The sequence below is a fragment of the Carex rostrata genome, chromosome 12, assembly GCF_964058835.1.
Source record: "Carex rostrata chromosome 12, lpCarRost1.2, whole genome shotgun sequence".
Classification (NCBI taxonomy): Eukaryota; Viridiplantae; Streptophyta; class Magnoliopsida; order Poales; family Cyperaceae; genus Carex; species Carex rostrata.
In genome coordinates this window covers 5,113,639-5,140,890 of record NC_135929.1, presented here as the reverse complement: position 1 = coordinate 5,140,890, position 27,252 = coordinate 5,113,639, and the positions used below count along the sequence as shown (strand labels likewise).

At 33.5% G+C, this 27,252-nt stretch overlaps 3 protein-coding genes across 3 annotated transcripts in view; 1 reads left to right on the top strand and 2 right to left on the bottom strand.

The window, feature by feature from the left end:
• The window catches only part of LOC144562874 (uncharacterized), a 98,761-nt gene extending 86,612 nt beyond the window's left edge, over nt 1-12,149 (bottom strand). The window contains exon 1 of the mRNA XM_078312202.1: nt 12,140-12,149. The gene's annotated coding sequence lies outside the window, so the exon portion shown is untranslated. The remainder of the gene's footprint in view (nt 1-12,139) is intronic.
• LOC144562667 (putative glutamate carboxypeptidase LAMP1) lies at nt 884-5,968 on the bottom strand. Its single transcript, XM_078311890.1, has 12 exons — nt 4,930-5,968; nt 4,781-4,848; nt 4,586-4,667; nt 4,078-4,170; nt 3,273-3,425; nt 3,124-3,192; nt 2,954-3,041; nt 2,788-2,871; nt 2,153-2,241; nt 1,944-2,060; nt 1,686-1,826; nt 884-1,271 (listed from the first exon to the last, which is right to left on the bottom strand). Exons 1-12 carry the CDS (start codon nt 5,896-5,898, stop codon nt 1,089-1,091), a joined length of 2,136 nt encoding a protein of 711 aa, XP_078168016.1. The 5' UTR covers nt 5,899-5,968; the 3' UTR covers nt 884-1,088.
• A 4,821-nt stretch (nt 12,150-16,970) lies between the features above and the next one.
• LOC144562852 (Pectin lyase-like superfamily protein) lies at nt 16,971-26,584 on the top strand. Its single transcript, XM_078312156.1, has 5 exons — nt 16,971-17,460; nt 17,627-17,816; nt 18,188-18,394; nt 23,661-23,896; nt 26,304-26,584. Exons 1-5 carry the CDS (start codon nt 17,087-17,089, stop codon nt 26,449-26,451), a joined length of 1,155 nt encoding a protein of 384 aa, XP_078168282.1. The 5' UTR covers nt 16,971-17,086; the 3' UTR covers nt 26,452-26,584.
• Nucleotides 26,585-27,252: the final 668 nt, after the last annotated feature.

Sequence of the window (27,252 nt, the reverse complement as noted above, 5' to 3'; positions counted from 1 at the left end):
TAATATATAATAGATCAAGTATTCATATCTAAGATATCAAGTATTTAAAAAAAAAATGGACACATCACACCCATTTTTAGAGATGAATTTTTTTTCCCCGTTCAATCTCGCCAATATTTCTGATGATCTGTGAGGAAATTTGTGAATCTGATATCACGAACGTCTTTTACGTAATTTTCTCTTTCAATTGAGATCCATGATGACATGCTTTCGAGTTGTCTGTCGCGTAAGTATTCATATCTCGTCATGCAGTTTCATACCTCGTCGGGCAAGTATTCTACCACGTCAAGCAAGTATTCATACATCGTTGTGCAAGTATTGATACTTCATCGAGCAAGTATTCATACCTCGTCATGCAAGTATTCATACCTCGTTGGGAAAGTATTCATAAATTACCTGTGACAACCTGAAAAACCTTGTTACCGGCGAATCGGTAGGAGCTGATGGATAGGAAGTCAGAGGTGATGCGATTTGGATCGGGATCGCGACGAGTTATGAATACTTGCACGACGAGGTATGAATACTTGCGCGACAGACAACTCAAAAGTACTTCATCGTGGATCTCATTTGAAAGAGAAAATTGCGTAGAAGACGTCTGTGACTTTAGATTCACAAAAAAATTCACAAATTATTAGAAATATGGACGACATTAAAGTAAGAAATACTTAATATCTTACATATGAATACTTACTATATTAGATGTTAATACTTGCATGTATAAGTATACATATTTACGTGCATAAGTTGTAAAATTTTTCAAATATAAGTGGTCCCCCAGTTAATTAGCGGTCCCCCACATTATTAATGACTAATATGTGTTTTATTTTGTCTTTTTGAACTGAAAGTTATGATCCCCTCATATAATTTATGATTGGGGGATGAATGGGAAAAATAAACTGGGGGAAATAAATCTTTATTCAAACATTTATTATACAAATTTTCAGGCCTGCGTTATTACTATTTTTTCTTTATGTTTTTTGTTTGTTCTTTTTCATTTTTATTTAAATAAGGGCCCGCATTGTGTTATGTTTTGCAAAGCAGAATGCGCTTTAATATGCTATCAGAGAAGTCACAAGATGCTGTGTATTTCATGTTAGGCCTCCATTGAGGACAGAAGATGCTTGCTTTACAGCCCTTGCGGCTCTATATATCTCATGCTGCACTAATCTCCAAGCATCCGAGGTGTTTGACTTCTTGGCATCACCAATGGCATCGTCAATGCCAGGATATGATTTTGATCCATAGTCATCGGTTTTTGAAGTTCCATATACCTACATAGTAGCAAAAAAACAGTTTCAACTAATAGTGTTATCTGGTATGACTGTATGGTCCAAGTGCTTTGGAACCTTTCTTGGATTTTTGGGCCTACAATTAAAGCACTAAGGCTTACAGATTCTTATCTCAATTGGAAAACCAAACCAAACATAAATGGACCATAACATGAGCAACACCAAAAAGATGCTTTCCACATTATAGTGATTCAATTAACACTGAGCAACAGGCATTTTGCATATGTATGATCATAATAAATCAATCATAGTACTTGGTTAAATAGAATGAGACGATTCTCAAGTGATGTGTTACCAATTGTTCTGGGAAACATTATGTTGGGACAATCAAACTTTAATGAAATTTTTTTTTAAATGTGAAACAAAAAAGTATATATACAATTATGGAGACAGTACCAGATGTTTGTGCCATTCTCTCCCCAAGAGCCCCTGTCCATCAATAAATGCTCGTTCAGCCATCATTAGTCGATCATTAAGCTCTCGCAATTTAGATTGATCTTTTCTCAATGCAACTCCCCATAATTTTTTTTCCAAAGCCTGTAAGGCATTAAAATTAGGGGGAATTTAATCTATACCCCTCAAAAACCTCAAAATTAATATGAAATGAAGCTTCAGCTGAAATGAAGATGTTTTTTATAATTTTATCAATAGTACCTTTTTATCATCATTTATTTTGGTAGCTGCTATTCTGAATTCTTCTATTGACTTGTACAATGGCGAGAAGCTGACAGAGTTCCCTGCTGCTTCTTCTTCTATGGTTTTTGCACCCCTCTTTTAATAAAATAATATAAATATGAAATTAGACCTGTTCAATCATTTAATCTCACAGGAGCAAAGAATGATAAGTTATTTCAAGAGAATACCTTGAGCTCAGAGGCATAAGAGACATAGTCAAATGGTAAAATCTCATCATCTGCTAGTCTTAAAGCAACCAATCCCCAAATACTTGCCGCTGTCACAATATGAAATAGACAATAATTATCCTAGTGGCAAGGCTGCCAAGTCAAAAGAGATTTTTGCAACCTAAATGTCCTGGCTATTACTAAAATTTCGACAAAACATAAATTCAGCATGTTTTAAAAATGTCATTGCACCAACGAAAAAGATTTTTATGTTGTTCATGATCTGCTTATTGTTTCTGGTGGTTAGTTTAAGTTATGCATTCACTCTTAATATAAAAAGGCTTGATACTTTGAGATTTTTCTGAGGACTTTGCAGTGCAATTAGACAATGGGAAGGGGAGGGGGATGACAGTGTGTTTGATAAATTATGCTATGTAAGAACTATTTGGTTTCCGTACACTTGACAGCTCCTGTCAAGCTTTTAAAAAAAAATACTTGGTTTCCTGTAAATGGAAGCAGCGGTACCATATCAATAGATTGAAAAAAGAAGTTGCTCACATAGTGCCATAATGTGTGTGCATGTGTGGGTGTACACAAGTAAAAACATTAAAAGGGCACCTGCCATAAGGGGAAGTTAAAAAAATATGACTCCGTACCTGCCACATGTCTCTGGAACATGGGATCTCCAAATTTCTCCATCCATAAATAGTCATCATATATTGAGTGATATACTGGGTATCCTACGAGACATACCAACAATAGCTAGTTGTAGGTCACAAATAAAAAACTTTAAAAAAAACTTTAGAATAGAAATTACATTACCATGTCCAAAGGACATATCCACAGAAGGAACGCCTATGTGTTGTACAAAAGCTGCATGATCAGAGCCTGCACCGCCTAAACGCCCAACCTGTATTCAACAAATTTCCACAGTAAGATATTAATAATATAAGCTATGTAGAAGCATCAAATAAACAAATTCAACAACTTACTAAACCAGAATCACTAGATGCGATCCACAAGTCGTATATTGTCTGAGATGGATTGTCAGGATCTTTCACCTTCAGAAAACAATAATTGATAACGATTTTTGTTACATTCTTTAGAAACTCTAAATTTTCAAGTATAAAAACTTAATTACCATTTTACTCGCTTCTATAAGCAAGGCATCAAGCTGGGGAGTTGCAGATGCTTGAAATCCCGGACCATGAACAGCTGAATCCACATTGAGATATGCAACAGCCCGTGATGTCAGTATCTCTCTGTTCTCTTCGACCCATTCTGTTGATCCTATCTGCAGTAAATGCTTTGTATTATTTAACTATGCACAAATATTCCTTGTGGATATTAAACAGTTGGGTGGTTTGACCTCCAACCTTCACTCAATAAATAACAAAATAAAAAATATGTACAATTGTTTGTTTGATTGTGTGACTGTGCTTGTGTCTTTGTGCATGTATATGTGATGCAGCCAATTAATGAGTGAAACAAAAGGGAATTTAGTGCTGCCAATTAACGGCTCATTAAAAGCATAATATCATGGCTCATTAAAGAGAAAATCATGTTGTTTTAAAATTATATATTGCAAGATTTTGTAATAACTAATTTTTATTTCCCTTTTATTATAAATAAGCTCAGGTTAGAGGAGAGGATATTAGATGAGAGTCAGTTCGTTTTTGTCTTAGTGTGATGCTAAGTTTAGGGTGAGTGAGTCCCCTTCGGGTCTCCTTTGGGTGAGCGAGTCCCCATTGGATCCCTGTTGGGTGAGCAAATCCCTTAAGGGTTGAGTGAGTCCTCTTTTGATTGATTAGCCCCAACAAATATCTTGTATCGTTACTATTTTATCAATATAATTTTCTGTTTTTTTTATGTTTAAGCAATCTCCATTATGTTTGCAATATTTTCCGCTATCAATATGGAGAAAAGGGAGAGAGAGAGAGAGAGACCAAGCCATACTCTTCAGCATCCCAATTACACAAAATTATAGTTCGCCTAGGCCTCCAACCCTTCTTTTGTAGCTTAGACAACCTTTCAGCTAACTGCAAATTATTAGAATAATATAAATATTTTATACTTGTCACTTAAGTCCAATTAAATGATGCTAGTAGGTAGTAGCCTCTGTTAACCCTTACATGCAACTAGGACATCGTTTGTCTTCTTGTAAACATATGACTATATATATTAATGAGAACATACACCCTTGTGAAGCATTAAAAGATATTAAATTTTAGGTAAATTCTTCCATCTATGTTCATCTATTTACCTGGAGAATTGGTAAAAGACATTTGAATTTGGCCAGCACAAAATTGAGATTGGTTGCATTATCTTACTCATAGTTTCCACGATATCAGCAATTTACCATATATTAAGGCTTAAGTGGGTCAAAGTTGGATTTAATTGGACTTTAGTTGAGAAATTGGATTTAATTTACACATAAGTGGGTCACTAATGTACCTCAAGCAAAGCTGCAGTACCACTATTTGGATCTACAGCCCCAAATGTCCAAGCATCACGGTGGTTTCCTAGCAAGACGTATCTGTAGCATATAAAATAAGACTGATGGTTAATTGATTTGTATTTTGAATCCATTTTAAAATCACATAGCTACAAAAGGAACATTGGAGTTCAATCCAAACTGATAAAACTTACCGATCTGGCTCCTCTTTTCCTTCTATGACAGCAAACACATTTTGAATTGTCCTCAAGGTCTCATTACCCTGTCACGTATCCAGCAAAATGATTAATTAAACAGATATTAATTATATTATTTCCATAGAACTCAGCTGGGAATGACTGACCATGTAAGTCAGGTTTACAACCCCAGGACCCGGCCCAAGGTGGTAAACCGGGGTCCCCTCTCGTCCCTGCCAATTATCAGGTGCCAGCTGTCCCCCCATTGCCTTATGTAACTCCTCCCCATCTTTGCCAGATATTGGCAGAGACGGTACACCCGGCATGAACCCCTTTCTCACTATCTCCTCTTTATCAACCCTCTCGCACTCCTCTTCACCAGCCCGACATGACCAAGTTGGTGTGGTGGGGTCACCTTGGGCCCTGAAAGTGGACCCCACCTGGACCCCTGTCTCGGGCAACCATTGCCCGGCAGGGAAAGTATCCCCCTTTGCATAATCCTCATAATCACTGTACACCAACACCGCGGCTGCCCCGGCATCCTGTGCATTTTTTACAATATCACCCCTGAATATCTTGCCGTACCGGGCCAACACCACCGTACCTGTCACATTGATGCCGAGAGACTGCAACGTGTCGAAGTCCTCAACTCGTCCATAGTAGGCGTAGGTGAGAGGAGCAGAGACAACGCCTGAGTGAGCATAGGCGTGGAAAGTGGGGACCGCAAGGTAAGCAACAGAGGAAGAGGGGTCAGAAGGGGAGGGTATCTGGGTCAAGGAGAAATGGACTGGAGGGGAGGAAGGCGAGAAGAGGGAAAGTGATCGGTGGAGAGGGAAGGAGAGGAGAACGGAGTAGAAAGTAGAGTGGGAAGGGAAGGGAAAGGAAGAGAGAACGTAAGAGGCGGCGAGAGAGTTGGCCTCGGAGGAGGAGATGTGTGGGAGGCGGGTGAGGTGGCGGAGGTGGGAGGAGGACGAGGAGTTGGAGGAGAGAGAGAGGAAGAGGGAGTGGTACGGGGATAGGGAGGTGGTGGTGAGGAGAGCAGGGCTGATGGTGGTTAGTTGGTATATAGCGAAGAAGCAGACGAGGAGGAGAGGCGTCGAGGAGGCGGAGGTGGTTGGATTGCGATATGGTTTCATCTGATATGGAATTTGATGGAGAGAAGAGGGGGGAAGATGATCAACCGATAAGAGTGAGTGATCACTCACCGAGTAACGACTGGACAAAGAAAGTGATAATAATTAAATATGATGGGGTTATCTTGGCTGGAAGTACCTGACGAGGGAATCTTTCACTATTAGTGAATCTGGACCGTTCTTTTTAAATTTGCACGAATCTCAAAGTCCAATAATACGCTACCCCGATTTGACATCATCTACGGTACTGGGAGGATACGAAGATGCGAACCACCGGGGAAGGATTGGTTACACTTGTAGGGCCTGTTCGGTTCGGTTGGATTTTTAATTTTTCCCGTTTTTTTTTTCCGACAGGCGTTCAGAAGGTCTAAATTTTTTCCTCAAATTTCTATCGTTTGTTTCCAATATCATCCTCAGAGTTAAATCACGGAAAAAAAAAATAAAGTCAAATTAATTATTTTTTTTTTTGCAACCATCGCTCTCTCCTCTCGCTCTCTCTCTCTCTCTCTCTCTCTCTCTCTCTCTCTCTATCTGTCTCTTTTCTCAAAATAAATAAAATTTGTCTTTTTGTTAGTCAGGTGTGCTTTGTCTACTAATCTCTAATTTATTTCGTTGAACATCAAGAAAAGTCAAAATGTATTTTCCTATTTTGATCTATATTTAATTATTTATATACATACAAGTAAAGATATCTCCTTATTAAATTTCTGAAGTAAATAGTTAATATTAATAATTACTCATTACTATTTTCATAGACTTAGAAGAGCATTTATATTTGACATAAAAAGTTTTGAGACCAACGACTAGTGTATTTCAACGGATATATTATAGCAATAAATATTATTTTTGAAAAAAAAAATATCATAAAAGTAGGTTATATATCTATTATTTTTGTATCTTGTCAATAAAAAAATTATTATTACGCAATAAAAATTTATTTTATTATTTGTCACTAATTAAATAAATAAAATTAGAAGAGCATGATAACATTCTTCATACATTATTATTATTTTATATGAAATGAATAGACGAGTCAAAACTCTTAAAATATGTGACATCTTTAAAATATTGTAGCAATAAATGCTACTTTTTATATTGTAGCAATAAAAGTCATATGTTAAAAAAAATGACATATAGAAGTAGATTCTATTCCAATATTTCCTACAACTTAACCTATGGTACAACCGAACACTCATTCAACACATTCCTATATCTATTCCCGTGTACACCAATGAATATGGGATGCCGCAAATTATAAAGTGGGTTCTTGATCCCGTCAAATCTCATCCTGCATGATTCTGTGATAAACGAACAGGCCCATGAGGAAAAAGAACGATCTAAATTAGTCTCTGACTCTCTGGTGAAACAATCTGTCAAAATGAAGTGATATCCAAGTCGTCGTTTTTTTTCAATACACAGTACACCGTTAGATCTAATTTAGTTTTTGTAACACTAGTTTTCTCGAAATTTTTAAATATACCATACCCCAAAAAAAATAAACCAAATAACCACATTTTCAAAAAAATTCGATTGACACAGCCGCATCCCCTAGATGCGGATCCCTTTTCTAGGGACCGCATCTAGGAGATGCGGACCATTAATAGGGCCGCATCTCCTAATTGCAGCCCCAATGCAGCTCCACTTTTTTTTTTTCCTTTTCCTTCTAAAATGTCGGCAGTTCAATTCAAAATAAACAGCAGCCGAAATTTTTGACCCTAAATCCATGTTTGACCTTCAGCTAACAGAGAGAAGGAAAAGGGAAAAAAAAAAAAAAAAAGATCTAGGAGATGCAAACTTCATTTATGGTTCGCATCCTCTAGATGCGGTCTTCAGAAAAAGAGTCTGTATCTAGGGGATGCAGCCACGGTATTTTTCTAATTTTTAGCATTTTGTGTGGTTATTTGGTTTTTTTTTTTTGTATGGTATATTTAAAAATTTCGACTAGTTTTCATTATGTATATAAACAAATAGATGTACCTAGGGGTGCACAAAAAATTCGAGATTCGTGATTCGATTCGAGTTCGATTCGAAAAAGTTCGAAAAAAATTCGATTCGAAAGTAATTCGGTTCGAAATTAATTCAATTTCGAATTCGAACCAGGCCCAATTCGATTCGTGTGGTTCGCGAATCTGACCCAGTTCGAAATTAATTTCTTTTTTATGGTTATTATATGGAACCAGACCCAATTTCAAATCCCAATGGGCTTTGAGGCTCTCATTAAAGCACTTCAGTGGTTTTTTTGAAGTGTTACCAGCGGGCCTCCAGAGGCGCTAATTAAATCCCTCTCTCTCTCTGCCTCTCCTCTCCAGTGGAGATATCGCGAGGATGAGCTCTCTCGCTACGCCTCCTCCGCCAAAACCCTAACCGCCTCGAAGACCAACTCGAAGACCAGCTCCACCCGCCTCGAAGACCAGATCCGCCTCGAATTCAATTTCGAATTCGAATCGAACCAGTTTGAATTATACCGAATCGAATTCAAACTGACATTTTAGGTTTGAAATCATTTCAATTTCGAACTGGGTTCGATTCGAATTAATTTCGAATTCGAATTCGAACCTTGGCAGGTTCGATTCGGTTCGTTTCGTTTGCAGGCCTAGATGTACCAAATGAAAGTCGAATCAAAATTGAGTCCCGAATTCTCAACATGATACTATCAAATTATATTGAAAACTGGTTGCCAATTATTTTTTTTTTTTAAAAACAGCTAATTTACCATACGTTTTATTAAACAAAAATCTTACAAATGATACAAACCCTAAATACAGATCGCCTGCATAGATGTCCTCCGCATGTTCTCTCATCCAACAAATTAATTTAATTAGACAATCTACGGAAGGGTATATATACCGCTCTCTGAATTTATTACTGTCTAATGTGGGACTAAGGGATCGCACGACGGGGGCATGCCGGACAATTGTTACAGTTAATATTATATAAAAGTATCGGAAGACTATCAAATTGAACAAGTGGTGTATTGGTACATGCTTTGGTTGACACACACAATGTCTGGGGTTCGATTCCCACGCAGCGCATGAATTTGTTACTCCATTTTATGTTCTAACTTGTACGGCTGTACCTATCAAATATCAGTGCTATTAAAAAAATATATATATATTTCCTTTTCTTCTCCATTTTCATATGAATGGACACCTCTTCTTTTCTCTATTTTTTTTTTCTTATTTCGTTTTTGTGATTTTTTTTTCTTTTTTTCTATCACAAAAAAATCGATTTTGATTATAATACTTGGATTATATTATACAAGTGGATCACTTGAGTGGATTATTCATATGAATGAATTATCCGACTATTATTCGTTTTATATCCGTATTCGAATCTGTATCCGTAGACTATCCGTTCTATATCCGTATTCGTTTAAGGCAGATTTGGTTTTGAATTTTGATATCTGTTTACTATCCGTATCCGTATCCGTATTCGTATCCGCTCATTATCCGACATATGCGAAAATGGTATCAGCACTATCCGCTCTGTATCCGCTCCGTTTTCACCCCTATTCATTTCCCATTCAAACATATCATATATCAACATTTAATTAGTAATAAAATAATGGGTAAATTTCGCTGTAGGTCACTAAACTTTGGTATTTGTCACGAATTGGTCACTCAAGTTTGATTTGTTCCTTTTGAGTCACTCAACTTTGTTATTTGTCTCAATCAAGTTCCTCTATCCTTTTCCATCCAAAATTTTAACGGAATATTCATATTCCGTCCAAAAAATTAACGGAATATACTCATTCCATCCAAAACATTAACAGAATGAGCGTATTCCATCCAAAATACTAACGGAATTAGCATATTCCGTTAAAATTTTGGATGGAAAAGGACAGAGGGACTTGATTGGGACAAATAACAAAGTTGAGTGACTCAAAAGGGACAAATCAAACTTGAGTGACCAATTCGTGACAAATACCAAAGTTTAGTGACCTACAGCGAAATTTACCCTAAAATAATTCTCAAGATTTAATTGGTAATCCAATAATCCTCAAGACCAATCAAATTAAATGAATGTTCATCAAATTTGTATCAGATGAATCTTAACATCATTTGTCATAATTATTAAATAAATTTTATTGTTGATATACTATTAAAAAAGAACAGATTTCGGCAGAAGAATAAAGAAGAAAATCAAATATTGGTCTGGCGCTTCCAGAAAAGCCTTATTAGGGATTTGGTAGGCCCAGGACCTATGGGCCTAATTGTCCAGAATATTTGCAATTATCAGCCCAACTTTGGGCTCATTTCGATCAAAACAACAGAAAGAACCTATTTCAATCCGATTTATACACAGATCATTCATACTCTTTGCTGTCTATAGACTCCAATAACAGGAAGAAGTATCTTCGCAAACAGAAAAAGAAACAAAAAAACAGGAAGAATTCATATCACCTAAGGTAACTCAAATTTTGAGTTTAGATCCGGACCATCCGATCTGCTTTGGCACGAATGTTGAAGAGATTCAGTACATTTCATCTCGGAATAGGTTAGTCCGGATCTAAACTCAAAACTTGAGTTACCTCAAAAAACCTGGACTCATAAGTCATAACAGCAAAAGGAATCTCAAAATTTATATCCGTTCTTCCTAGCATGGTTTTGACTTTTCTGCTGATCTGGCATGGTTGAACGGCGCAAGTTAATAAGCTTCAGATGACATCAGCATATTTATTTCACACAGTTACGAAGTAGTAATAGAGTTCCGAGGTATCTGTTGATTGCTGAATTTGATGCTCGTTTTAATTCGTCAAATGAGAGAGAAAAAAAAATGAGAACTGACATTGATCAGAAAAATAATGTAATTTATTCAATTTCGGCCAAATAATTTGATTATTGGTCTAGAAAAATTTCCTATAAAAGCATGTTATTGTCTTCAACCTTCTTTCTTTATAGCATGCCTATTTGTTATATCAATTATGAAAATAAAGTGTATATAGTGGAAGCTTATCAGTTCCACTATGCATGAATAAGACAATTCACCGTCCAAATAAAATAAAACAAACTAAAATTTTCTTTTATTGAAAAGTAATCACACCCTTCTGAATTGAGATATAGAGCTGATTTCCCTTTTTATTTTAGCATTTTTCTTTTTCTAGGCTCAAATCAAGCCAAGTGCAAACACTTGGCAAGATCCAATTAAAAATGTTCCAACAAACCCACTATAGCAAGTTTGTACGCTCTAAAATTAACAATGTTGTACCTGTTTTCTATAATTATAAAATATTCTCATGCATGGCATATGTATTGAGCAATGACGATGTCTAACTTATATGAGCCATGCGATTGAGATAGTTGATTGTGACGATGGCATTTCTCTGCTCAAACACTGGTAGGTCTGATCATGATATTATATTACTGTATAATGTATATGCATAGTTGCAAACACCATTTCTTTATGACTGTAATTTAGGTACAAAATAAACAATTATACACTACTACAGCATAGGTAAAGACTTACGATTAAATACCAAATTTCTAATTAGACTAAAATCAAATTTAATTTATAATTTTATGGCTTTGTCATTAGTCATTACAGATTAAAATTAAGTTCCTTGTTTCACCATAATTGTTCTCATATTCAATAAGAAAAAAAACATGAATCAGTAGTGGAACTAAAAAATTTAGATTCAAGGAATTGAAATGTAAAACTCAAAAGGGAGAATTTCACGTATACCCCTCAAAAACTTCAAAATTACGTATCCCCCCTCTAAAGTTTGAAATTACGTATTTCCCCCTCTAAACTTCAACAAATTTACCCATTTTATTGTATTTTATATTAAAACTCATTCTAAAATTTTAAAATACCCATTTTATCCTTTATTAAAAGCATATAAAATCCATCAAACTCAAATTTAAATCTAAAGGTTCCTCTACTCTTCGATCTGCGTGCATTGCATTAAGATCTGTGCATAGTGCTTCAATATTCTGATCAGCATGCACATCTTAAAGCAATATTGATTTGTGCGCATCGCATTAAGATATGTGCATGTCACTTCAATATACGTGCGTGTTCACATCAAGATTTGTGCTGATCTTGCGCACGCATATTTAAAAGTTGTTTGGACTATAGAAAAACTGTTCAGATTCAAATTTGAGTTTGATGGGCTTTATATGCTTTTAATAAAGGGTAAAATGGGTATTTTATAAATTTAGAATGAGTTTTAATATAAAAGAAAATAAAATGGGTAAATTTGTGTGTATTTGAAGTTTAGAGGGGGAAATATGTAATTTCAAACTTTAGAGGAGGAAATATGTAATTTTGTAGTTTTTGAGGGGTATATGTGAAATTCTCCCAACTCAAAATATGTAGTAAGTGAAATTTGAACCAAAGTCTCAAGATCACAAAGTGAGATTCAAACTATGGTCTGCAAATTTGGCTGAGTCAGATCAGAATCAGACCATACTAAGTTGATTTTGGACCGAGTTTGACAGATAGCGAGTTTTAGACATAAAAAACCGAGTTAAACAGTGTAAAATCAACATAGTCAATCAAGTTTGAACCGGATTTTAAATTTCTTAAACAGCCGGTGGAGCTTGACTAGCATATATGCAGAGTTGCATACTATATTCTAAGACTAATTTCTGAACTAAGTTTCCGATCTAATTCGGCTGATTTTGAACGATTCATTGGATTCCAATTCTATGGTCAAGTGACCGATTCAGATTTTGCGAACCATAATTCCATTATAAATAATTAAAAGTTTAAAATTACAGAGACAGCTAAGCACTCATTAACTATAAAAATTCATGTCCACTGCAATACCTGATCAAATATAATTAGATCTGAGTCATCAGTTCTATTGACTTGGCACGAATCTCAAAAATGGATCTTCTATATTTAAATAGGCACCAATTCAATCGTTCGATTGAGAGTTAATCTGAAATAATTGTACTCAGTACCTCAGAGGATAAGGATTCTGAGCTATAGATCCACCCTGACATGAATATCCTTAAGACCTTAACCGTTCTCATTTCTCTTTCAATTCCTAAATTCTTCACATGATAAAAATAAAAATAAAGTAAAACAAAGGATCAGAAAGGATTAGAAATTAAGGATAAGAAAGGAGCCTTTCTCCCATGCGGCCATGCCTAAGATTCTTCCCTGATATGAACTATTTATTGTACCCATAAACTTCCCATGATTCTTTTTCTTCCAATGCCACTTTTTTAGTATTTCTGGAAACTGCACTCGGTATTTCTTAAATTTGTATTTAAAGTCTTCATACTTTTTTTCATCTTTTGCCTTTTTTTTCTTTTTAAAATGAATAAGTGACCTTATGGACCACCTTTTTCCATTACTAGAAACACACAAGATCAAATCATCAAATAGCGGTTCAACTGTTATTGAGTTCTTTGCTAAAATATTAATATGAGTAATGGCTATTGGTTATGAGATAATGTGGCAGCAAAAGAGCTTATTGTGTTGAATTTTGACAGCATTTTTCTTCCTAATTAATTAACTATTCTTCTTTAATTCTTACAATGATCCAAACCAAAAATAAGTTCAGTCAGAAATAAAAAGCTATTACAATTTACAACAGATTTTTTTTTTTTTTTTTTTTGTTCACGGTAACTCCTAACATTGGTATTATACTTTAAATTTTACAAAGCTCCCTTCATTTACAAAAGGTACTTCTTTCTAAATTTTTCAATAAAATGTTTTTGTAGGTCCTATAATTCTTTTTCTTCTGTTTTTCTCAAAGATTTAAATAGCGTTTATTGTGTCATAACAGAACGGTTGAAAAAACAACATTATTGCCATATTACACCGCTATAACGCCGATAATGCCATTGCTTTTATAGTTTGAAGACGCTATAACAGCGCTATTTAGAACCCTGGTTTTCCTTCACACGTACTTCCACATTTGCATATTTCAGTTTTAATCTTGTAACAACAAATTCATAATCTTCAATAGTTCATTATTTGTTAAATTTTGCTTTGAAGTTAAGAATATTATGTATGAAGTATTATATTTTTAAACTAAATATAATGCAAAATATATCGTTCCACAATAACTTCTAGCACAAATTATTAAATTTGAACTTCTCAAAATTTGAATATTCTGTAATTGCTAAGTTTCAAATGAGATATTTTAAGATTGTATTACTTTGATTTCGAAATATACTCATTTTTTTAATTTAGTTTATGGAAATAGATAACTACAAAGTACAAAAGATTAGAATTTAAAAATTATATTGTACGGGAATTAAGAACTTTGAATTTCCTAAATATCATTAAATATTGATTGAATTCTAAACATAAAACCTTTCAGTATTCATCTTTTTAGTAATGTTATATTTCACAGTTAAAATTATTAGTTTAACAATTCAACATAACTTAATCTGCAAATTTGAAAATATAATTTCATTATTTTCATAAACTAAAAACAGAATTTTTTTTGTCTTTATATTTTGAAATTTAAAATTTTTAAATATAATATTTTGTACTTTTAAAATTGCCTTTTCCAATTATCTATTTCCATAAATCTAATTTTAAATTAGTATTTTTTTTTTATTTACAGAAACACGATTTGACATTTCAAATTTGAATTTGAATTAATTACAGGTTATTCAATATTTGAGAGGTACGAATAATTTATAATATAAAGCTTAATTTTTTTTTAAATGTAATGTTAAAAATTATAATTTTTATTGTAAAATTGAAAATTAAAACTATAACAGTATGAAGATGTGGTCCTGTGGAACTAAATGAGTGGGAAGAAAAAAAAGAAAAAAGAAAGGGGACGGAGGTGTAAAATCAAGTTCATGGAATTCATAAGAACATTTTGTTGAAAAATGTAGAGGAGAGGGTTTTGTTTTAACTTTTGGAAACGAAGGGCATATTGTAAAATTTCTCTCAAATGAAGTGACCACAATTTTATTTTATATTTGTAGGTGTACTTTTGAAAAAAAAAAAAAAACTGACATCTGGTTCTGGATCCGGGTTTGGAAACATAAGAGGAGATATAAACCAAACCCGTTAGCACCAAATTGATCTGTTTTTGTACTTTGTACTGCTGGCAGTATGCCATTCTCTGCCTCTTATGGCAGCCAAAGATATAACAAGGAATGCCCCCAGGAATTCCTTCCTACATTCATTTCATTTGTGTGTGTGTGTGTGTGTGAGTGGGTGAGAGAGAGAGAGAGAGGTGTCACGGGTAGAAGGAACAAACAAGAAACAGGAACAAGAAGGCGCCAGCGCCAGCAACAAAAGGAAAACCGAAACCGTGAATGCGAATATATTTTTACATTCGCAACCCATTCAATTTTATCAAATAATATTTATTCTTATATGTCCTTTCATTAAAATGTCTATATTTACGCAATCTTATGCGCAGTATCTGTCTGAGGATTGAATTCTCTAAGCAAACAAATGTAGAATTAACGATTAACCGATTAACCGAATAACAGTTATCTTTAACTTGGGAGAATATAAAAAGATAAAACAAGCACGAGAAATACCAGAGAACAGAACAGAGCTAGCGGTACCAGAAATAAATGCGAGAACTAAAATATTAGGCCAAAGGTCTGATTCTCTCGCTCAAAGCCTAATCCAACCAACTAGAAAGAGACGGTATCAAACTGTCAAAGGGGAAACAAGGACAAAATAATATGCATAGCTTGTGACTAGAGATTATATGCTGTTTGAATAGATGTAGTCTTAGGTGAAGCAATTATTGTATTGTTCCAGCCTTTAGTGAAAAACTAACAAAAGAATTATGAGAGAAAAACAATGTTCAATAATATGTTTCCATTATATAATATTTTTGGATATATTTCATCCACTCGTGTAATATAAAAATATAAAAAATAATATTCTTTAATGAATGTGTCATATAAAAATATTCATTGAATTTTGATATTCTTTATAGTTTGAATGCTTGTAAACATAGAAATTTTTTTTTTCTTTCTCTCTATTGAGTGAGTTCTAGACTCGTTAATTCGGAATGCCATGTGAAATTTTTGTATAAAATTATTTACGTGTTTGCGTGTGTTTCATAGAGAAAAAAGTTAATTGAACAATTTTTTTGAAAAGAGAAATACTATTCAGTTGTAATTTCTTAGAGTCAATTTAATAAAAAAAAATTATTATTAGTGTGTAGACCAAACACATCGATGAAAATAAGACATTGAAATTGACTAACAATGACTTATTTGGTCATAAGAACATTGAGATAATTGAAATAATGTTAGAAAAAGAAATATATGGAATCAATTGACTCTATTTTTTTTTTTTACTTATGCATGTTTTATATGTAGTTTAGAGTAAAAAAAGCAATGAGTATTGTAAAATTAATCTCTATAACAACATTAAAATTTTATATGATTGATTTATATTTATATTTGAGTCTCATAACTTAAAAGTCTGGCTCCGTCTTTATATGAAATGATTAATACTTCAATAGATATTGTGTGAATTTTTAAAATTGGATAGTAGAAAACAACACCATATTTTTTTTTTCCAATATAGACATTGAAATAATAATTTAGTCGTCATAATCCTAAAGTATATGAACTAAAGGCACCACACAAAAGTGGCCTCATCGAAAGATATGTGGTAGAGTGCATAAAAACATAACAAGAACATATCAATCACAAATCAATCACATATGTGGTGGAGTGCATAAAAAATTATTATGATAACAATCACATATCAATATATTTGTTTCCAAAACAAACTAAATGCATACCTTAATAGTTTTACTCTAGTATTATTTTTAATACAAAATTATACCATAATTCTATATAATGGTTTATCCTAAAATAGTGCCTTGCAATTTTTTGTTTTTTTATTATGGAGGAAATTTGGAGGAAATTAGTAAAATTTTACATTATACTAGGTTTTATTCTTTGTGCTACCACATTATTATACATTTTTTTTTTTGAGAAAAACTCAGGGTCCATTATTATATATAATACCAGCTTCCGCATCACAAATTGCTACAGCCTACAGAGGCATTTTTACATCTGAACCGATATCGGGCACTCAAGTTATCGGATCCACACCCTCCATTAGTACACAACTTGCGATTATCTCTGGTTAGTCCAGCTCCTGTGTGAAATCCAGTAGAAAACCCCGTGAACATCCTTAAAACCTCTCTCCTCCTCTCTCCCTCTCTAAAGCCCCAACATTCCATCACAAACCAATTTGCATTTGTAATTATTCTAAGCTTCTTCTAACAATGGCTAGATACCAATCCTTGATCTCCATAACACTTCTCTGCACAATCCTTGTGATCATCAACTCCACAACACAAGTTATGTGCCACATGAAGGGGCTTCGGCCGGGCCGGCACGTGCCAATCAACCCGTTTCCAGAGAATTCTACGCGGACCCAATTGATAGAGAAACGATTCCTGAAGTGGGTCCAGTTTATCGGTGGCCTCGATCATAGCGTCTTTAAACAAGCACTCAACAAACTGTTCCCTTCTTACTCGATAACGGTTGACAAGAACCCGGCTGCCGGGGATTTCACCTCAATTCAAGCGGCACTTGATTCATTGCCACTGATTAACCTAGTTAGAGTTGTGATCAAGGTCAATGCCGGAACATATACGTAAGTCAAAAGAAATAGTATATATGTTGTTGATTTTGAACCATAATTCGATTGCTTGGTGTTTTGGATAATGTAATAAGAAATCAAATTCCCATACATATTGACACATTTGCATATAATGTCTTTGTTTTGTAATATGAAATTTGGTTTTCATTTTGTGGTGCAGAGAGAAAGTGAGCGTATCAGCAATGAGAGCATTTGTAACCATACAAGGAGCGGGGGCGGATAAGACGGTAGTACAGTGGGGCGACACCGCCAATACACTCGGGTCTGGAGGCCAACCGATTGGTACATTCAATTCGGCCACATTTGCGGTGAATTCAGCATTTTTCATTGCAAGGAACATAACATTCAAGGTGGTTTATGCATACCTGAAACAGAGCAACTGTAATGCTGTTAGTTGAAAACTGAATTTCCACCCGTGATACGAGTCATAATTACAAAATAAGAACACCGCCCTTTGTTCTTGTTCTGTTATAATATAAGAACAAAATAAATTAATAATGAGGTTGCAATTGTGCAAACTGACAAGTCTCCTTTTCAGCAATGATAAACAATATGTATGTCATGTGAAATTTCTAATTAACAGACCCATTGTGTCTCTAGACAATCTCTGTATTGTACCATAAAATTCAACAGTTGCTTAATTGTCTACTCTGTTAGCATTTAAATTATTATTGAATCGTTATCTTATTAATTATTTGTTTTTTTCTTTTGTTTTTGGTAGAACACAACACCAGTGCCGAAACCGGGATCGGTGGGGAAGCAAGCGGTGGCACTGAGAGTATCGGGGGACACCGCAGCGTTTGTCGGGTGCAAATTTTTGGGCGGGCAAGACACGCTTTACGACCATATCGGGAGGCATTACTACAAGGATTGCTACATTGAGGGCTCTGTGGATTTCATCTTTGGCAATGCTCTCTCCCTCTATGAGGTCAGCGTTTGTTATTAATTGTGCCATTTAATGAGTTGGGCTACGGTAAGTTGCGAAGTAAAGCGACTATTTTACTTCACGCTCATATTTTGTGATTTTAAAGTTTAAAATGTTGATCCGAACTGCTTAACATGATCTCCATATTGAAATGTCCTTGGAGACCAAATTTTACATTTTTTTTGAAATTTTTTACTATTTATTAAGCCACTTTGAAAATCGCCGATCCAACGGTCAAGAAATTTTTATTGTTCACCCGGATTTTCATATTTTCAAAGTGACTTAATAAATAGTAAAAAATATCCAAAAACTGTAAAATTTAGTTTCCAAGCATATTTTAATATAGATTAAACATCTAACGGTTTGAATCGGCTATTTGAACTTTAAAAATGAAGATATTACGTGAAGTAAAAACGTATTTTACTTCGCAACTCACCGTAGCCTTACTCCCATTTAATTACAGAAAACAATTATATAATTTATTATGCATTTTCTTCAGATACAACTGGTAGTGCAGTGTTGTAAATTATAACCTTTAACTAGTAATTAACAAAATAAATTAACTAATAAATGACAAAGAAATCATGAATATAAATGATTATCCAGAATCACATGATTGAATTAATTGTAATCAAGCTAGATAGATTCTTAGGCGCATGCACGAACAAATCAACCAAACCTTAATTTATGATTAAGACTTAAGAGGAGCACACCAGTGTGCTTGCATTACAAAAAAATAATTTATTTTAGCTAGTGATCTGTTGGTCACGGCCTCTTGTTGGTCTCGCTAAAAAAAAAATTCTCTCTAGATGAATAATCCCGTGTATGTACGGTATCTTTGGATTGTTCTGAGAAAGAAGATATATGCATTCTGGCAGCAGGTGATTGGAATGTTTGAGTCAGAATTTTTATATTTTTTTCATTTAATTTAAAAGGAATATAGATCCACACATAAACCTATAATGAGAATATTCATCATCCATCATTAAGTCATGGGCTTGTGTCCACGAGAAAAAACAATTAGATAATTTATGGGTTAATAGTAAGTTCCGTTTTTACAAACTGCACCCTATGTTTTACTTATTTAGAATATAAGACCTATCATTTTAACAAGTTTTGGGGACCTAGCTGATTTTAGTATGAAGCCCAACAACAATTCAATCCTGTTACAATTAGGTGAAAACAGTATGGATAATATCCTATCTGTATTCGATCCGTATTCAAAAAATTTAATGTAGATATCCAATATCTGAATATCCGTGTGGATAAGAATACTGATATGGTTTTACGTTTCAATTATATGTATCTAAATAGGAGATATATACCATATATTTTAATATTTATTATGAAAAATTTATGTTATTCACCATTATATTAGATAAATATTATGATTTTAATATCTTTTAATATTTTTATATTATTTTTATAAATATCCGATCATATCTGAACCTGTATCCATATCAAAAAAATATAAAAAGGGATATAGAAATGATTTTATCACTATCATCCACTCCGTTTTCACCCTTAGTTACAATGCTATTAGTTTAAAATTTTATCCTTTTGGGAAGCAAATTACTGAAAGTAAAATTAATTTGACATTTTTAAGGCACCCTGGTCTTACCAAATAGGAGTAGAGTGAGATAATTTAAACTCAAAAGAGTATTTAATTGCTTCACATTTCAAACAAATGAGGAGGGTTCAAATGCCTCCGTGTTTTTGTGCCTCCATCATGCCTCCATCTCTCTCCATCATTTTCAAAGTTCAAACAGTCGATCCGAACCGCTCAACCTAACCTCTATACTAAAATATGTTTGGAGACCAAATTTTATATTTTTAGAAATTTTTTTACTATTTTTTTAGATAGGTACAAAAATACTGTTTTTAGATGGTTCAGATTTACTGATTTTGTACCTATCTAAAAAAATAGTAAAAACATTCCTAAAAATATAAATTTGGTCTCCAAACATATTTTAGTATGGAGGTTAGGTTGAGCGGTTCGGATCGACTGTTTGAACTTTGAAAATAATGGAGAGAGATGGAGACATGATGGAGACACAAAAACATAGAGGCATTTGAACCCTCCTCCAAACAAATACATGAGAGTATTTTTATCCTTTAAATCAATGTCACTTTATCTAATTATTGTCAGAAAAGAAAGCCATGGAAAGTTTTACAGTGAAACAAAAATATGTTCTTATTTTTGGAGGGAAACATAATTTTACATTTATTTCGAACTACATTCATAATTCTGTATTTTCTTTTTCCAAACTATCATAGCAAAATAAAAATAAAAATTTCTTATGTTAAGCCAGGTGGGGAAACATTCTATCAAACATCGACATATTTAAAATTAGAATAATTTAATTTTTACTTTCTTTTTAATTTACTCCACTTGGGAAATCAAAGTTTATTTATTTACACCTTTAAATTTTTTTATGGCGGAGCGCATGGCAATGTTTAGTAAGCAAAAGAGAGCTGCTTGTCGTTTCTCTACAAAGCATGCTCTAATTGTCATGTAGCCGAGAGGTGCCTTCCTATACACTGTCCATTCAATTTGGTGCCATCTCCCTCTTTAAACAATTCAGGCACTTGCAAACAAAAAGGAAAACCATTTTCCTTTTTAATTTAATTACTGCAAACTATAAATAAACAAACAAACAAAATAAATAAATAAATAAAAGTTTATGGTTGTTAGAGCTTCCAGCACTTCATCATACAGTTATCCTTTTGTCACAGTTGATTGAATAAATTGGGTTAAAACTGTACATTGATATATGCATGATTCCATCTATAATCAAATTTTTGTCAATAATTGATTTACAAATATGAACCAAATGGTCGGTCATATCATATCATATATATGAGTAGAACTAGGGTCTTAAGTTCACCAAGCATATTAGTGAACTCAAGTCTAAATTCTATCGAATCAACTTCAAATAATGAATCTGAACCGTTAAAACCCGCCTACTTTACGAGTGATGGGTCTACATGTAAAAAAATTAATTTTGTATAGAGTCAAGTGGTCAAAAAATATTTAAAAAATTAATGCATTAAAATGAATTTATTAACCTTCTAATTTTGACCGCTTGACTTTATACGAAATTAATTCGAATGTATAAAATTTTCACATGTAAACATATCACTCCTAAGATAGGCGGGTTTCAACAGTTCGAATTTGTTATTTGAAGTCGATTTGATGAATTTTAGACTTGAGTTCACTAAGGAGCTTGGTGAACTTAAGAACACCCTAGTTCTACTCCATATATATATAGAGAGAGAGAGAGAAAGAGAGACTGGCTAAGCTCAAAACGTTTGTTCCTAGCCTTCGGAACAAACGATTCAGTTTTTCGATTTTCAAAGTCCAAATCAGTGTTGTAAATAACGGTATGCATTTGTCGGACAGACAGGGCACCGCCAAGCGATTATTAAGGAATAATCGGGTATAATCGGAAATAATCGGTCGATTATTCAAGAAAATCCGTGATGATTTAGTCACCGCCAACGACTAATCGGACAATTAATCGGCCTAAACGAACGTTTTTTATAACGCTAGTCCACCATTAGATGTTTAATTTATATTAAAATGTATTTCGAGATCAAATTTTATATTTTTGAATTTATTTTATTATTTATTAAAAAGATTTGAAAATTGCTGATTTTATATAAAATGCACATGTTCAAATAAACAAGAAAAAAAGAAGAAGAAAAGGCCAAATCAAAGCACAAAATTTTACAGCGGCGTCTTTCACAATATGCCCAGTGTACACAGAACGCAATGCATTTACTTCCAAATTAAACAAGCCAACAAATAAATAAAGACTTGTGATGTTGCGCATGCACTGCCTCTCTGAGTCTGAATTGGAACGCCTTCGCTTTCTCGTGAGATTCCACACTCTTTCATGCCTGAATTAAATTAAGTTCATTTTTTTTTCCGGTTTTCCACATTAATCCCTTAATTTCTAGAATTGGCATTAGGATAAAAAATCTATCCAATTTTATAGTATTTGGTTGTTTACATGCTTATAGTGCATGTAGATATTATCTATTGAATAGAACTAGGGTAGTAGGGTGTTCTTAAGTTCATCAAACTCCTTAGTGAATTCAAGTTTAAAATTCGTTAAATCGGCTTCAAATGATAAATTCGAACTGTTGAAATCCGCTTACCTTATGAGTGATGAGTCTACATGTGAAAAAATTTAATAAAATAATTTTGTGTACAGTCAAGTGGTAAAAAAACGTTAAAAAAATAAATGCATTAAAATTAATTCATTGACTTTCTAATTTTGACCGCTTGACTTTATACTAAATTAATTTGAATATTTAAAATTTTCACATGTACGCATTACTCGTAAAATAGGCGGGTTTCAACGGTTTGGATTCATCATTTGAAGCCAATTTGATGAGTTTTAGACTTGAGTTCACCTAGAAACTTTGTGAACTTAAGAACACCCTAGCTCTACTCATTATTTATCTATCTATTTTATTTTTAACACATCAAAGACCATTTTTCAACGAGAAAAACATAAAAAAAGAAACCAGTTAAAATTAACTTCCATGTGTTGTTAGCAACAAGATCAAACCGTTCAAGCATTAGCATCTAATACCTTTGAATATACGCAAATAATACCCAAAATTTAGAATGCTCAGTCTGATCTTTATGAGTGCCTACTGTACCAATTGAGTTAATCTATTTTGGTAAATAACCGAGTTAAATTTAATCATATTTTATTCGAATTTATTTGAGAGTCAGTCCCTAGTTTGAGAAATGTGGGTCCAACTTGACAATTTACAGTAAAAAGCGGGCTTAAACTGAAAATAACATTAATTCTTATATTCTTTTTTTTTAAAACCGGATAGTAGCTATCAGGTAAAAAAAAACATTAATTCTTATATTAGTGGAAGATATATGGGGACTTAACTATGGGAGGGATGGCCTAGCTCATATAATCGCCCAGATTTATTGGGCTTTAAGAAGCCCAAAAAGATAAATGATCGCGAGTCGGGTACGTATAATTGGGCCAGATCAAACCCAGTAATGGTTTCAGTAAGCTTCCAACGAAACCTCCTTGTCGCCATTTTATCTCTCCGGTTCTAGGCTCAAAATTCTTCAATAAATTTTAAAAAATTTAGTGCCTTGTGTTACTGTTCATTAATTCAATTTCCTATACATCTTTCACTGTAATTCCCCCAAAATAACAGTAGAAATATATCTATTGAAAGGCGATTCATTTGTGGAAATTAAAGAAAATCTCTTGATTATGCAATGTAGGGATGCCATGTTCATGCAATAGCCCAAAACTACGGAGCCTTGACAGCGCAAAACAGGATGAGTATGTTAGAGGACACTGGTTTCTCTTTTGTAAATTGCAAGGTTACCGGATCGGGTGCGCTCTATTTGGGTCGGGCATGGGGTACCTTCTCGCGGGTCGTGTTCGCCTACACATACATGGACAACATCATCATTCCACGTGGATGGTACAACTGGGGCGATCCCAACCGTGAGATGTGAGTCCTCTCTTCATCTTCTTTTTTTTCTTCCCTTATTTGTTCCACCTAAGAAATATTGCATGATAAACTACTAAAAATTTAAAATAGTATGTCAAATATTTTCCTTTTACATTGGCATCCAAAAATATATAAAAAAAAATGCTTGTTCTGTTGGAATTAAAATATTTTTTTCTTGTCTCTCTTGATTTGATAAAATTTTGTATATTTGAAATTTTAAACTGCCATAATAATATGGTAATGTAAATCGGATTGATTTATATGCTTTAGCTGAAACAAAATTTGGGCCGAAAACCAATGAGATATAAAGCTTCCTCAATTCAAGGTTTTTGTCTGAAGAAATTGGTAGAGGCCCATCTAAAAAATTGTTCCAAATTGTGCCCCTTAAGTACCAAGTGTCATTTCATATAATTTTCTTGGAATTTGTTTAATACCATCATGTCCCTCCTGATAATTTTTTTTTCTGTGAAATTAAATTATTTAATAAGTATCACCAGAGAAACCTAATTCCCAATGTTTTATTCTTCGTTGAAGTCGTGTCATAACTTCTACAAAAATATAAAATTGCAAATTGCAATTATGAAATACCAGTAATTTCTTTTATAAATCAAAAGCAATGCAGAGTTGTGATTGTTGGGCATAAAATTCAATAATGTCACTAGCATTTTGGTTATAATCTGACATGAATTGAATTGTCATCTCATTTTTTTGTCATTTCCTATAGGCATAATAAAAATCTAACATTAAAGTAGCCAGGTTTGTATTATCTATCTAAAAAGGTTAAAAAAAATCACTAAGTTTGCTCTGAGATTTATGTGTTATTAACTCCCATTAAAGATTTTGTGTTACCATAGTTCCTCCATTTAATGATGGCTATATGATATCTACAGGTACTTGTATCATTTCTGAGAAACTCAGTATTACTTGTTGGTCAAAGTCAGCTAGAGGGTGTTTTAAAAAATTTATTTCACAAAAACAGGCTGTAAGCCTGTAATGGGAAACCAATAAAATAAAAATGGTTATTTTCCAAAATTAATCATGAACACGTAAGGGAAGCAGATCACCTGCCTCCGGGGTGCAGGAAAATCCTGCCCCCTCAGTCACTGCGGGGTGGGGTCGGATTTAGAATGGGTGGGGCCGAGTTTAGAGTTTAGAGTTTAGGGGGCGCACTAACAGTGACTCTGGGAGCCTGCCCCAGAGGGAAAGGAGATTCGATCCCACACGTAAGTACGTAACCACTCGGTAGGTAATAAATAACCCCAAGTATTATATACTTGAAAAAGATTGTTTTTTTTTAAGTTACCAACAACAAAAAACGCAGGGTTAAAAGTGTAATATTTTACTAAATTGTACACAGAAAAAAGTGACTGGTCATATCCCCAATAAATTTATATGACAATGATGTCAAAAATCATGAAAATTGAAATGCCAGAATGTGAAAATTATGTGTGTTTGGTTTTTAAATTTTTAGATAGATTGCATATTAAATTTAGTACAATTTGAAATTTGATTTGTCGTTAAGGGACAATTTCAATTTCAAATAACTAAAAAGTTTTCAGTTTGATGGACGATCAAACTACTTTCAGATTATTTACATGTAATATACATATATGGCATCTTTAGGAATTCAGTAATTTTATTATTTTATCAAAATTTTAGCACCTGCTGCTCCTGCTATTACTGTGAAACAAGTTGGGTTCTGAACTTCTGATGCATCTCATCATAAGGTAAAAAATAAGGCGTCTCATCCTATCATAAAATAAACCAAAAAGTGATGAATATACAGGCCGCTATAAGAATAGGTGAGGCCAAAACTTAGATGAGTTGAAAGTACATGAAATTACATAGACATAGATGCATTTACTATTGTTTGGTGAGGTGGCCATGATTTCTAGTAGGCATCATAAGGCTATGATATGTAGCTTGTCATGTCACACGTGATTTGCATTCATACCATTCATGTAGTATCAAGAGTTTTTCTCGGGCAAGTGTGAATTCAAAATTTGGAAATCATGAATGAATTAATGATTCAGCTTTCAAAATTAAAATATTCAAACTTCAGAACTTCATTTTTTTTTTTTTTTTTAATGTCAGAGGCATTCTCTGCTTCTCATTTTCCCAGGCTCTGTTCTAGAGTCCATGTTTTGCATCTTACCATGAATTTGTTAATGTAATTTGTGCAAACTTCATCATTTCACCAATGTAACGGTCAACATAGATCCAAAGGAAAATAAATCAAACAGCCATACCTTATTTCTGAGTCATTTCTGACTGGTATAGCGAGAAAAGTACCTATTTCTTGATTTGAAAAATTCAATCACTTGTACATCTACTAGTAACTTTATATCAAACTAAATATTTTCTGGACAGAAATTGATTTGTACTTGTACACTTGAATTAATCACAGGACGGTGTTTTACGGACAATACAAATGCAGCGGGCCCGGGTCGAACTATGCCGGACGAGTGTCGTGGTCCCGGGAGCTCACCGACGAGGAAGCAAAGCCGTTTATCTCAATGACTTTCATCGACGGTTCCGAGTGGATCAGACTGTGACATAAGTTAATTTTTCAGGGTTTTTTAGCTGATTCTTATTAACTTTTGTCCTTGTAGAAAATAGCTTATAAGAGAAAAGGACCTAACTGAAATAAAAATATCATCATTTTTTTATAACAGAGCGTCTTTCTAAGTTACTTGGAAGTTGGAAGTAGCAACTAAGAATGTACACGTAATAAAAGAGCTGTGTTGCTTGTTAACAAGTTTTTGTAAAAGATGAAATCAATATGTTGGTAGGATTTTATTACAAATAAAAAATAAAGAAATAATATGCAGATGATGTTCATTACAAAATGTAAATTATAACTCGAACTTAAAAAAATAGGCTTTTAAAGAACGCATTTAAACTTGTGATTAAATCGACTCAAAGGTAGTTAGACCCCTGATGTTAAAATTTTTTAAAAACACCAATATATTTAATGACAATCAAACATCGACTAAACCGTCAAAAATTATACTGAGCGTTAAATTCCGCTAGACATTTTTGTTAGAAACTTAGAAAAAGAAACACAGCAAATTTAAGTTAGGTTTGCTTGCTAAATAAAGCATGCATACAGGCATACAGCATACAAAAAAAGTAGGATACCTTATATTGATCTTATCCTAGAAATTAATTCAGCGAGGTGACGTTCAATTGTTCATTTACTATAGTTCGTTGACCAACAAATTAAAAAGTTATATATTTGAATAAACTTTTGGATCCAGATTGCGTCAGCTATAATAAAAGAGTGAATCTTCATGTAGCTTATTTAATATTTAAAAATATTACTTTTCAATTATGTCAACACAAACTCTTTTGAA